The 13,720-nt window shown below is 37.7% G+C and overlaps 1 protein-coding gene across 1 annotated transcript in view; it reads right to left on the bottom strand.

Annotated features, from left to right (window-relative positions):
• Window positions 1-13,720, bottom strand: part of ATF7IP (activating transcription factor 7 interacting protein) — a 73,252-nt gene that overhangs the window by 19,265 nt on the left and 40,267 nt on the right. Inside the window, exons 3-10 of the mRNA XM_062492274.1 lie at window positions 13,378-13,461; window positions 11,217-11,362; window positions 9,949-10,086; window positions 8,780-8,845; window positions 8,201-8,274; window positions 7,563-7,651; window positions 5,615-6,253; window positions 4,062-4,129 (exon numbers count right to left, since the gene is read on the bottom strand). Coding sequence (XP_062348258.1) covers window positions 4,062-4,129; window positions 5,615-6,253; window positions 7,563-7,651; window positions 8,201-8,274; window positions 8,780-8,845; window positions 9,949-10,086; window positions 11,217-11,362; window positions 13,378-13,461 — 1,304 coding nt within the window. The remainder of the gene's footprint in view (window positions 1-4,061; window positions 4,130-5,614; window positions 6,254-7,562; window positions 7,652-8,200; window positions 8,275-8,779; window positions 8,846-9,948; window positions 10,087-11,216; window positions 11,363-13,377; window positions 13,462-13,720) is intronic.

The raw sequence follows: 13,720 nt of genomic DNA on the forward strand, positions 1-13,720 counted from the left end.
GTTTCTTCTTCCAAAGTGGACCAACCATAATCTGTAATTCTATAACCAATTTTCTGTATTTATTTACAGAAAGATATCTCATCAGAATCTATGATGAAAATTATTCACATCTCCTATGCTGAGAATTTCTAACCTGTAAAAATCCATGGAAAAGATAATGTTAGGACCAGTTTACTAATCTGAAGGAGTTAAAACCAAAAAAAATATTTGAACAGGGTTCAATGGGGAAGAACAAGATGTATTTCTTGTGAATTATATATACCGACAAAGACTAGAGTGCAAAGATGATGTGACATATAATGAAGGGGGTTGGTGAGAGGAAATACCAAAAAAACCTAAGCAACCTCTCACAAGTTAGGCACAGAGACAACACAAACACTAATTACCTGGCATTTAAGCAAGAAATAGTTTTCAGCTCTTTTGAGAATGTTTTCCCCATTTCATGCAAAAGCACAGAGATCAAAATTTTAATACCATACGTATTAATAGTGCCCTTGGAAAACAGGATGACTGGAATCTTAAGCCAATAATATTAAACAGGAAAAGGAAAGACCTGCAGTGCAAGTCTGCAGGTCACAGAGAAAATCAATTTAGAAGGGCTAAAAAAACCAAGAAAGGCACAATTCTTTGGTACGTCTGATAACAATTTGAACAGAGGGTGACAGTGGTTAAACAAATCCAGGTGTTTTTCATGCGTATGTACACATTTGTAGTGCATCTGTGTCTATTTCATTCAGCTTCTACTTTCTTGGTGCTCTTTAGTAATCAGGTATTTGATTTGTAAGATGCTACATTAGTGCCAGCAGGCACAAAATGGTATGATAAATAACACTCTTCACAAAATATAAAAGCGACACTCTTGGTAAAGAAAGCCTATCTTCAGCTAAGTGGAAATCAGTATCTCCCTTTAATGTCTTTTAAATAGCTTTGCTCAGCCACTTGGAAGAGTCTCAGCTGCCACAAAAGTCAGACAAACTCCAAGCCCTGCTCTGTTTAAATTTCTGCTCCACAGCTCACATCTTGAGTGCAAACAGGATAGTTCTTGCTGAATTAGACCATAAGAAATTTCCTTAGTAATCCAAGTAAAAAAAACAGATCTGGTAATTTTTCCATTTTAGCAATTCATCTGAAATCAGTTCTGTTACAGAAGCATCAAGTCATTGGTTCTTGTTTTATCACACGCTTTATAAAGAGAGGTTTGCTACAACAGCCTTGAAGGGGACCAACAGTTAGGTTCCCACTGGTCATGCTCTTGGGGAGAAACGCTTTGGATGAACTGCGGTTCAACAGGACCGGGCTTTTGCAATTCAGAGCTGGGCGTCCTTCTGGGACTAAAGCCACGGAGTTAGTGCCAGGTGGCACCACAGATTTTGTAGGGAATACAATTTTGTTTTGTTCTAGAACAACATGTTTTACAGAAGAGGTGGAAGCACCAGAGAGCGATTCTTTTATCACTTCATTTGGGATCTTGCTGTATCGATAACTGGGGGCATTATTTTCCATTAAATCTGGCCAGGCCCTGTAGCGAACCTCTGCAGATCCCCAGTAGTGCCTAATAGCAGACTCAGAGCGATGTCCTGTCACTGCCATTATTTCCCTAGGCCCCAGTCCTGCTTCACAGAGTAGCTGGATGGTGGTAGTTCGGAGAGAATGGTTGGTGTACCGCTGAGAGAGCCTGGCTGCCACACTTATCCTGGGCATCATGGTACCCAGGTAGTTCACACCCATTGGTTCTCTTTTGTACCAGACAGGCTGCTCTTGCATTTGCTCTGACGTTAACTTTAGAGGGTGCAGGTAAAAGGCAGGGGGCTCTGGAGGCAACTTGGACAAATAAAGTTCCAAGGAAAAAACAGGACAGTTTGGGTCCCCAGGCATATCATACATTTTACCCATTTTATGAGGATCTTCTCCATTTTTGCCTCTGCCAGGATACCTAAACATAGCATATCGACGCCCATTCTTGTCCTTCTCAACAACAAATGCATCTGGAGCCAGATCTCTCAGAATTTCCCTCCCTCGCTTGGCAAAATGCAACTGCAAATCAAACCACACTTTGTTGACGAGTGCCAGGGGACTGTGCAAACCCAGGACACCAGATTGTTTAATCTTACGCAAGTCCTCAGCAGCTATAGGAGGATGGTGGCGAGTCTCATCCTTGCCCTGCATGCGCAGCATCTTCAGCACACTCACAAACACCATGTTTGCACTGGCAAACTCTTTGTCCTTCATTAAGCAAATCTGACGATTATAAGGTGGCATTTTGAGATGCCGGTTTAAGCCAGCACGCATTGACTTGTAGCTTGCCACACTGTAGGTATTTCCATCATGATTTCTTACTGTGTAATAAAACTCCCTTAAGATATCATTGAGTTCACTTACTGGGACCAATTCAAAGCTAGGATCCTTGCCATTTTTGGCCAGCCACTGTTTTAATAGGTTAGCTGCCCAGCCAGTCTGCTTGTGGGTGTTTTTGATGCTCTTAGCATCCTCTTCCTCTTCCTCCAAGCCAAAAAGGACATCCTCAGGGAAGTTAAAATTCATCTGTGCTGCTTCTACTGCTTCTTTATTTTCTGATGAAGTCTCTTCCTGTTTCAACTGCTTTTTGAAACAATTGATCAAAGTTGTACCATCAAACATGCCAAAGGTATACGGCACACAGCGAACTACTTTTTGATCTGAGAGCTGCGAAGTGTGGAGCAGTACGTAGTATTTTGGATTTTATGTAACAAAAAGCAGGTGGCATTAACTGGGTTTTTCAAATGAATGGCATGTCAATTCCATACCTCGCTAGCCAATGAAAATGCATCAGGTCCTTCTTTTCTTTAACCATGGCATTACACATGCTTTCACTGATTTCACAAAAAGCAAACCTAGAACATATACTACACAACAGATGACTGGAAACCAGAAAACATCCTATGTCTTTTATTTCCCTCCTCCTAGTTCACCTTCCACTGCTAAAATACCATTATTTTTCCAAATTTTTTCCAGGTTTCAGGCTCTAACTGAAGAAAAAATCCAAAATATGCATCTTATACTGAAAATTAAACCTTAAAACTGTACTACTGTCATCCATTATGGTACTGGATTTCCTACATATCAGTTACTGACATAGGTTTTTAATAGCTATAATCCACAGGTATCTTTGAAAAATGAAGTTCCAAGCAATCTTTCTTTATTAAATTCCTTAATAGAAAGATAAGAGTAAGGCATAGTTAATACTCTAAAATACTGGCTATCTTTGCCAGACTACTTTCAGCAGGAGAACACCAGAATATTGTCCATATACTTTTTTTAATATGTTCATTGTATACTTTCTTCTTGCTTTGAAATACAATTTAGGTTAACTGTACCTTGTGACACTAATGAATTGGGAAATGTTGTCTAAAAGAAATTAATTTTATTCCCTTTAATAAAATGATTTCTGATTAACAGAAATAGTTGAGGTGCTTTGTGAAACATCTAGCGACAGAAAGAAAATTACTTCTGTAGAATTTTAAATAGCTTAATTTCAAACTTTAAATTTCAAAGCAAGTTCAACAAGTTTTAGACAAGGAATCCAGAAGTACTGCAAGTTATCTTTTACCATGAAGTAGCCATTCCTAAAGAAGGTTTCTTTTCTTTTTTTTTTTTTTTCCTCCCATGATATAAAGCAATCAAACATTAGAATTTCAATTTTAACTTCTGGATTAGTGTTGGAATGAGAGCACTGCAATAATTTATAAAATATTTGTAGTTATAAATTCAAGCCATAAAGACAAAGAATGGGCAGTCTTTTCTTTGTATGCTATCTTTGTTTTAGCAGGCAATTTTTAGTCTGCTCCCCATTTACCAACTTGTCTACCTACAAAAATCCCATCAGAAAACTTCTGAAAAAATTATCAGAAGCTCATGCTGCAAGTAACAGTGAGTCAGAAGAAGAAAAATACAAACTGAGTAGAACTAGAAAGGATGGCACAGAAGAAACTAAAATTGTTCCATTACAAGCAGTAGAAGTAAAGAAAAATCTCCTGTGGATTGTAACTTTAGAATTTTTTTTATAGAAACAATCAACAGCCTACCTGTGTTGTTCCCTCAGCAGGTCGCTTGTTTGCCGAAGTATCTGTTGGTGGCCTGCTTGTCTGGTTTTCTGAGGGGTCAAGAAATTGTTCATTTGCAGTATCTGATCAGTACTAATCACTGCTACCCACTAGCCATGTTTGAAGGCAAGTATTCAGTATGTGACATATAATTGAAAACTGGGGCTAAATGTAAAATAAGTATTCAAGTTTGATTAATGTGTTTCTTTCCTTGTAAGTTTGACAATACATTAAAAGCCTTTTGAGCAATTTCCTTGCCTGACCTTAAAAGTATAATCCCAGCCTCTCCTCCCTCTGTATGCATATTGATAAGCTGTTCAACTGAAAAAGTAATTATTAAATATTTCCATACGAAAAAAGACCTGACTGAAAAAAGGATAGTTAAACAGACGGCAAAATCTATAACTGTGGCACAGAAACTGAGTACCTTTAGTAGCTCAGCCAAACAGTAAACTAGAAATTTAAGAAGTTACTTTAATATTTTATGTAAATATGTAAGTTTGAATTCTGTTCTCATTCCTTTTCATTATAACAAGAGCTTACCAACAACAGTGCTGGCCCAAATCAGTGTTTCAATTCTGGTGAGAAAACTACTAGGGTATGAAGTAAGTCTATGGAAACTGCATAAAATGAGATTCTTTGGATACCTAAGTCCTCCCTTTTGTTACTATACCTCATCAGTCACAGCCCTTTTTATGTTGTCTTAAATCACTTCTATTTGCTTTAGAGCTAAGAGTCAATATAAACCATAAATGCCTAACTCAGCAGAGCACATATTTTAGCATAGGTTAACTTAGATACAAGAAAATGAAATGAAACCAGTTCTGATGGCAAGTTCTGCTTGAGTTCCTTCTAACATCATTATTATAGCAATAAGGCATTTGCTATAATTTCAACTCAATAACAAATCTTGGAGACCTCTTATAAAAAATTCAAAGTATTAAAACCAGAAGTGCAGACAACCATCAGGGCAGGACCAAAGATTGAGAAAAAGTATTTTAAAATAATTAATCTAATTATTATTTGAACATTTATTGTGTTTAGAGACTTTATTTAAAAACCATAAAGGTACTCCCTTGCAATTAAGCTCCTATTCAATTGGGTTTTTCCTCCCATTTTGTTTACTTTTAAGTGTTGTTAAAATCAAGTTAGAATTATACTTTCCTTTCAGTATGCCTTTGCTTAGAAAGGTAGTTCATACTCTTCTGAAAGGCTGTATTAAAAATAAATACCAAATTCTTAATGACAGAATAGGAGTTTCTGACTCAGCAGTAGGACTTATGTAAATGAAATTCCAAATAAAACAAAGCTTACAAAGCCACACTGCTGACTCCCTCTAAGGGGAGTTTATTTTCAACAATGTCTGAAACAAATCTGTCATAGGGATTATTTTGATCTTGAAAATTTCAATAGAAATGCAACCTAGAAGAACCATCTCTGCATAAATGTAAAACAATTTTCCACAGAGTGCAGTTTAATGTTTCCCTCTGACTACTATCTTCCTCTGCCAGTGTCAACATTCAAGCATAACTTACCAATCTTGGGTGCTGCAATAGTGGGTGCTTCAGTAGGAGCTGTACTATTAAATGTAGAGAGAGGAATCTTCATCTGTAGGGGCGGTCGACTGGTGGTCGCATTATAAAGTCCTGGAGTACCCACTGTGGGCAAAGAAGTCCTTGTGGTCTGGGCAACAGGATGTGTAGTAGGAACAGCCTGTACTGCCAACGTTGTGCCTATCGACCCAGCACTGGCTGCAGAGTTCCTTTGAATACCAGGACTGGGCACATGTGGGATGTTATTTGGTTTAGTTGTGTTAGTTGATGCCAAAGACACTGTAGTTTTGGTAAGACTACCAACCGTAGACGAGTTTTGTACAGATATAAATTCAACGTTGCCTGACTGCTGGTTAGAGACCAAAGTCCCCGTGTGGCCTTGCAGAAGCTGAGTCTGGGACGACACTGCCACAGGTACATGCAGGATTACAGGCAAAGACTGCAACGAGACAGACACGGACTGAGTGCTGCCAGTGGGCACTTGGTTAGTGCCTACGACTGTAGCTGTGTTAGCTGGGGGAAGCACTGCTGTTGTCAAAGAGCTGGTGGAGGACACTGGAGTCTGAAGCTTAGGATGTCCACTGACAACTGCTGGAGAAGCAGCAAGACTGGAAGCAGGCACTACACACAAAAAAAAATAAATAAAAAAAATAAGCACTTGAATCAAGAGGGAAGATTCACTGCAACACAGCAAATGGAAACAATTTTTGATGAGGGCAGTGAGTCACTGGAACTGGTTATCCAGAGTGACTGCAAATCCCCTATCGTTTTAAGTGTTCAGCATCAGGCTGGACAGGGCTTGGAGCAACTTGATCTTGTGCAAGATGGCCTGGCCCACAGTGGCAGGGTTGGACTAGATCATCTTTAAAGGTCCCTTCCAACCCAAATAATTCTATGATTAAAGTAGTGTATAATTACTTCTTTTTGCAAATAAAGGCTATAGGTACTATTTTTCTCCTATAGTACCTATAGGAGGAGTACACTCTGTTGTACACTCTGATATTCAATGGCCTGGTTAAAGATACAGCAATACTGTATTTCTGTTTATAAAAACAAGTCAGGAAAAAAGATACTTCAAGCCTGTGTTATAATTCTTTATGTAAGTGCCAAGATTTAACTGTTGAAAACACAAAATACAGCATTTAAAACACCCATTACAGAAATGGCAGAGCAACCGGTGCTTCACAAAACACAAGAAAAGAAAAACTATGTCAGTTATGACTAACTTGCCTTGTATAGGTAGGACCTTGTATCCAGAAGGTTCTACCAAAACCAAGTATTCATGTGTCAGAGAACATACTGACTTTTATGCAATAAAATTTCAGGATTAATTCTAAAGATCAGGAGCAAAATACACTACTGAAAGCCAGTACATGCGAACTGTAAGAATCAGCATTCAATATTAAACTATTTTTACAACCAAGGACATTGAGACTACAAGGAATAAATTAATGGTGAGTTTAAGTCTATACTCCCTATAAAATTTTCATCTAGAAATTCCATTTTTTAACATGATTCCTTTAAGAAATGGGGTTTATAATTGCTGTTTAGTTTCCCACTCAATTTCTATAGTTATTAGGTACAGGGAAGGATATAATCAGCATCTTATTATGATCAAGTACAGTAAGGGGCCTGAGATGTGCTTCAGTTCTTGGCAGCCAGTTTTGCTGCCATACTCAGCACACACTCTCCTGAAGCATCTAATTTACCACAAGTTCTGCTTGGCCAAATCAATACATTTTCCCCACACCTGGTAAGCACACTACACAAATATAAACTGGGAATGTGCTGAAGAAATCATTATTTTTAGTTCTCTATGTCAGAAAAAAAGGAGAGAAATCAGTTTTGCTTTGTTAAGTTAGTTACTTCTTAAATGGAAAGCAATAAAACTTGAAAGAAATGTGTTTATAGTCCATAGGGAGTTTCTTACCTGGAGTCACAGGAGCTTGAAAAGTTGCTGGTGTGCTCTCTCCTACATTCCTCTTTGACTCCAGCATTTGCCTCACTGTGCCAGCATTTCTAAGGAATGAAGTTTGAGTTGGCATTTCTCTCAATAAGCCACATAAGGTATATTTATGAACAGTACAATGGTGAAAAAAATCCCTAATTTTACAGCTGTTCTTATCCTTGAGATTTTCTTTTCTAAACCCATTTTTTGCGTCTCAGGCAAATTAACTCCGGATGTTCCCATAATAAAAAGAACTATGGAATTATTTATAAATTTTCAAGTCCTCGCACCAAGCTTGCCTTGCACCATGAGAATTTTCCTGTTCTTGAAATTAAACTTCCACTACTACCTATAATTTTTTAAACACAGAAACTGATGCTAAATAACACACTGAAACTGATGCTAAATAACACCTAAATTTAACCAAGAATGGGTTCAATTCTGTCAATTCACGACTTCTGTAAAAGCAGGTCAAATTTTACAAGTGAAGAGCAATGAAGGAGAAAAGGAAGAACAATTTAATTTAAAAAAAGGGAATACAGATATTATCCTGAAATGTCCTATGGTAAATTTTAAATTTACATTTTAAACCACAGTTCCCAATGATGTGCTCTGCTTACCGATAAGTGGCATTGTTGACACTTGCAGTGTCAGGTGCTGCTTTCCCTGGAGATACAGGTGCATTTGCCACATTCTACACAGAATGAAAGAGAGAGAAGCCATAAGAAAACAACTCTAAGTCAGCTTGCAAACTTATGCTTTCATTCTATTTCTTTTCTGTAGTCAGCACTGCAAGGAGAATTTGACATTATTTTACAGCTACCCAAAATCTGCTTGGTCCTACTGCCTCCTTCTCTATCCTCCTTCCTCTTCCCACTCCCCCCCCCTCAGATTTAAGGTAGCAGGATGCACTTTTATTTACACTGTACTCTTCATACTGAAGTAAATTAGATTACAGTTTAAGGTGTGTTCACACTAAAAATAGCTAAAGAAGCTTCTGTACAAATCAGAATTACATAACAGATGCAATAACAAGACATCTTTAACCAAAAGAGACAAACCTGCCTTGTCAATGCCACTGAATAAAAAAGTCACATCTCCCTGCATATAAATTTTCTTCGTTTTCCAACACAAGGTTCAGGTGCTGTATTTTTTTTTTCAGAAAAAATACCCCAAACCCCAAGGAATCTAGCTCTTACTTCCTGTCTCTTCTTCAAGTCCTCCTTGGCTGCTCCAACCCGCTTTGTCAATCTTGCAATTTTAGTCTAAACAGGAGGAAGATGAAAACAAACAAAACCATAAATCCCCAAGGACCATCAAAGAAATTTTACAAACTAAAAGACATAACTAAGATTTCAAGCCAAAGGTTATTTTCATATCAGCAAAATTTGTCTTCCTTGAAGTACAGTACAGCTATGTTATTTTCAACTGTATTATACAGAAAGACAAACATATGCATCACAATCAAAGTATCTTACAGAAAAGTTCAGCTGTTTTCCTTCCTATTCACAGCTGCACAAACTGAATCCATCTTGCATCTTCACACAAAACTACAGAAATGAAATCCTTATATGATGTTATTAATTTGACACTCTAAAGATAGTGGTAAGCAAATATATTGGAAGTGTCTTAGAAAGCACTTAAAAAGTCAACATACAATGTCTGTGGCAACAAGAGGAAAGAACTGCATAGTGGGAAATGATCTGGCAAACTCTGTTTCTTTTAATGAAAAAAATAAAATGGCCTTATTGTTCAAATTCGTTACGAGATAAGCTTTTAATTGTCTTGTCAGTTCAAAATTCTTTGCATTTTGTGATGTTTTTCATGTCACCACTATGTACATACTTTCTATAAAGGATGCAGGAAAGCATACCACATTCAACACTAGCTATTTGCTTCCTTGCTAGAACATCAACATTTCACATTCTGGGGAAACAATGTGTGATGTAGAATGTTCAAAGTCCAGTGCTATAGTTCTGTCCTTCCTGCATGTTCCCATTTTTATGCAAATTTACAGCTTCATAAAGACCTTAGGTATTTCCACACTTGGCATTTTTTTTGAAAAATGTCTAAATGGAACAGAAGAATGGAAAAGCAATCGACTAACAGCTAATGAATCAGTTTGCCAGACGGAAGATCCACTTAGGGGTTTCTGTATCATTTATTGGTTGCTTCCCTCCTTCTAAGTAGGACAATAGTTTTACAGCTCAAAAGGAACATTAGTATTTGCTGCTCCCTCCAACATCTCCTCCTGTTGCAGAGTCAAAATGGCCTCCCTACTGGCAACTGTAGGAATCTTACTACTAAATATTGAGGAAGTTAATTTTGAATTTGACTCTAGTATGGAGCTGAATGCACAAACACTCACCTGCATTTCAGTAAGCACAGTTTTATGCCTCTTGTTGCATTCTACTTTCTCCATTCGGGTTTTCAAGTCTGCCAGAGTCTTGTCGAATACCGCACATTGTAAAGCGTTAAGTTTTTCTTCTAACAGTCTCTGGATAATCTGCAAAATTGTTACATAAAAAAATAACAATGCAATCCCAAAATTTGGGGACCATCTATAAAAATATTCTCAACTCTTAACAAATATCCTCCTATAAACAGAACAATGCCAACTGGTGTGCCCTGTCAACCAAATAAATCTACAGTCAGCAATAAGCATGTGATTGGACAGCTAAGTTTTGACATAATTTTGGAAAATACAGATGGTTTGCCATTAATTCAACAAATTCATCTCATTGCAGTATAAGGGTATAAAATCTTACAATATATAAGAAGAACCTTAACAACAGAATATTTTTTTAAAGTGCACTGCTTACACAAATTAATTGCTCTGCTTACTTTTCTGCTTTTGAGAGAGACAGTAGCATTCAAAGAACAGAAACTTAAGATATTCAACAAAACCTTTTTTCAGAGATGTATTTTCCCCTAGCAAAAATTGCAGTGTTGCCTTTCTTGCAGAAACTAAAACCATAAGAAGGAAAGACTGGTTTTCACAAAGTTTGCTTGACAGAAATTACTGAATGTTTTTCTCCCTTCTATACCTACTGCAGTGTGAAGAGTTTTCTTAGGAAATAAAATAAATAAGCAACTAATGTGGTTCAGTTTTTGCCATTCTAAATTAATGAAGTTACAACACATGCTAGCTAACAAAATAATAGAAGAACAGTACAATTCTGTTTTCTTCAAGACCATAGCTTCCTTATACAGCAATGGTGCAACCAGGCTCTTAACAGCTCTACAAAAATCTGCAAAATGCCAGGTTGATTACACTCTTCTTTGGAGAGCGCCTTTTTTAAAAGCTAGGCACACAAAGTGCATCATATATAAACTGAAATATATTCTTTACTAACATTTTCAGTCTAGAGTCACATGACACTAAATATTTTATACATTTCAAATGTAACTCCTGCAGCACAATTTTCAAATAGTATTCAGTCTCTTCTTAAAAGGAGGGCTGTGTAGAACTTTATATTAATTAAGCACCTTTGTCATTTGAATTGCATCCAATGTTCAACCACAAAAAAGAGAAAGTGGGGACACAGTGTGTGTGGAAGGAGTGCTAATTCAAGAATGGTAACACAAGCGACAGGTGTGTGTGTATATGCTCTTTGCTCTGCACCTCTATTCTACCTTTTGCAATTTTAGGTCAACATCCTTTCTGGCTGTAATTTTTACTTGGAGTTCTGCTTCATAATCTTCTCCCATGTACCGACGATGTTTAGAATGAACATTGTCCATGTCCTCAGATTTGGAACGCTTTCTCTTTGTTGCTTCACCTGGAACAATTAGATACAACTGCTCATGAGGAACTCCTGAAAAAACAGGTACCTTCAGAATGCCATGATTACTATGATGTTGTTCTCAATTTAAGCTTTTGCATTCTAAACCAGTAGGAATGCCTTTGGAAAAACATGCTTGATGACATCAAAGTACAAAACCAGTCCTTCTGGTATCTGTACATTACTGCCCTGTCAGTGAGCTCTGCTTTGTGATTCACACAATTGCTGCCCCAAATGCAAAACTGTTTAGTACCACCATTCCCCTCTCCAGAACTTCCCTCCAGTTCTTCCTGCTCCTATCAGCACCATCCTGAAATGAAATATGGCTTCTGAGAAGCAAAATAAAACCTTTTTCTGAAAAAGGAATCCTCTTCTCAGAATTCCAGCCAAATAAAACTACATCTCATTTAACTAAGCCAGCAATTAACTGTATTTACTTGCCATGAAGTTTTAACTTGTACCTCCAACACCTGACTGAAAAAAACATTCAAACTCTTCTTTCACTTCTTGGTTAAGAAGGAAAGTAAAAATCTAAGAAAAGAACAGGTTCAAAACAGAACTAACTTACAAAAGCTATTTTCATCACAGTGATGAAGCACAAAAGAACCAAAGAGACCTCGTTAACTCCTCCAGCTCCTGGCACTGTGTCCAGAAGGTTCTTGAGGACAGGAGGGACATCTGCTTCTAAATAATCTTCAGATTATGTAACAAGGATCCAGGGAACTACAGGATTATCAACTTTACCTCAGTCCCTAAAAACACGATGGAGCAAGTAAGTCTAGACAGAAATCACCTGTAAGCCTATTAAGAAGGCGGTGATGGGGAATAAAATGGATTTATCAAGGGGAAATCATGCATTATCAGCCTGACAGCCTTCTACAGTAAGCCCACTGGATTGGTGGATGAGAAGAGAGCATCTTCAATAATGCTTCTGACATCCAAGCCATTCTCAAATTCTTGATGTATGACCTAGATAATTGGACTGGCTCAACAGCTGGGCTCCAGGAACCACGATTATTGGCACATAGGCCAGCTGGAGCTCAGTAACGCACACCAGCAGATGCTACTGGTACCAACACTACCATCTTCATTCATGATAATGAGGTAAGAGGATATCTGCAGCAACTTGCAGGTGACACAAAACTGGAAGGAGTGATGTGTACACTCCTAAGTGGTTACGCTGCCATTCAGAGCCACACTGACAAATTGGAGAAACTGGCAAACAAGAACCTCATGAAGTTTAAGAAAAGGAGATGGCCAAGTACTACACTTGGGTAGCAATAAAGCCATGTATTAGTACAGGCTGGGAATTCACTGTCTGGAAAACACCTTTTCAGAAAAGGCACTGGTGATCTCCATGTACGTGAAGTTGAACAATGTGTCCTGTTGGCAAAGAAGGTCAACAACATTCTTGGCTGCCTGAGAGTGAGTACTGACAGTAGGTTGAGGGAGGTACTTATTCCCCTCTAACCAGGGAATGTGAGCCCGAACCTTGAGTCTTTTGTCCAGTTCTGGCTTTCTAAACAGAAAAAAAAAAGTGAGCATACTGGAGAGAGTGCATGTGGAGTCACTAAGATGTTTTAGAGATAGGAGCATTCATCAAGAGCTGGAATTGTTCAACTGGAGAAGACCATTAGGGGAGATTTTGTGTGTGAATTATCTGACAGGTAATGAAGAACAGGAGAATGAACAAAGAACAAGATTTTTAATGAGCAGCAGTGACAGAAATGGATGAAAACTGAAATACGGGAATTTCCCACTCAAACACTTAAAAATATTTTACTGTGAAGGTGGTCAAACACTGGTATCAGAGCACTGAAATTAGTGGGATCTTTGCCTGTAGAAATACTTAAAACCTATCAGGACATGGTTCTGGGCAAATTGCTTTCTAGTTGACATGGTTTTTAACAGGGGCATTGGACTAGATAATCAAAGGTCCCTTCCAAACATAACAGTTCTGTGCTTCTAATATGTACAACCCAGTGACACACAATGGTTTGAACATTACATACTTTTCTCTATTTGTTTCTCTTCTTCCTTGTGGACCTCTTCTCCTTTATCTTCACACTCCTTTTTTCTGTCCCTCTCCACCTCTTCTATAAACAGAAGGAGAAAAATCCACGTGACACTTAGATCTACAAAAGTCTTGTAACAGTGCTATTTTGACTAATGAGTTAAGAAAAACTTATGAAAAAACATGTGATGGAAGGCAAGAACAATAAGTATGACAAAAAGGGAATGAAACATATGAAAAAATAAGGGGATACTATCAAAACAAAAATTTGAACGATCATGCAACACATTAAGACTCACTTTTGAATTTGCTTAACATTCAAACCAGAATTACTGAACTGC

The sequence above is a fragment of the Cinclus cinclus genome, chromosome 4 (genome assembly GCF_963662255.1).
Source record: "Cinclus cinclus chromosome 4, bCinCin1.1, whole genome shotgun sequence".
NCBI lineage: Eukaryota > Metazoa > Chordata > Aves > Passeriformes > Cinclidae > Cinclus > Cinclus cinclus.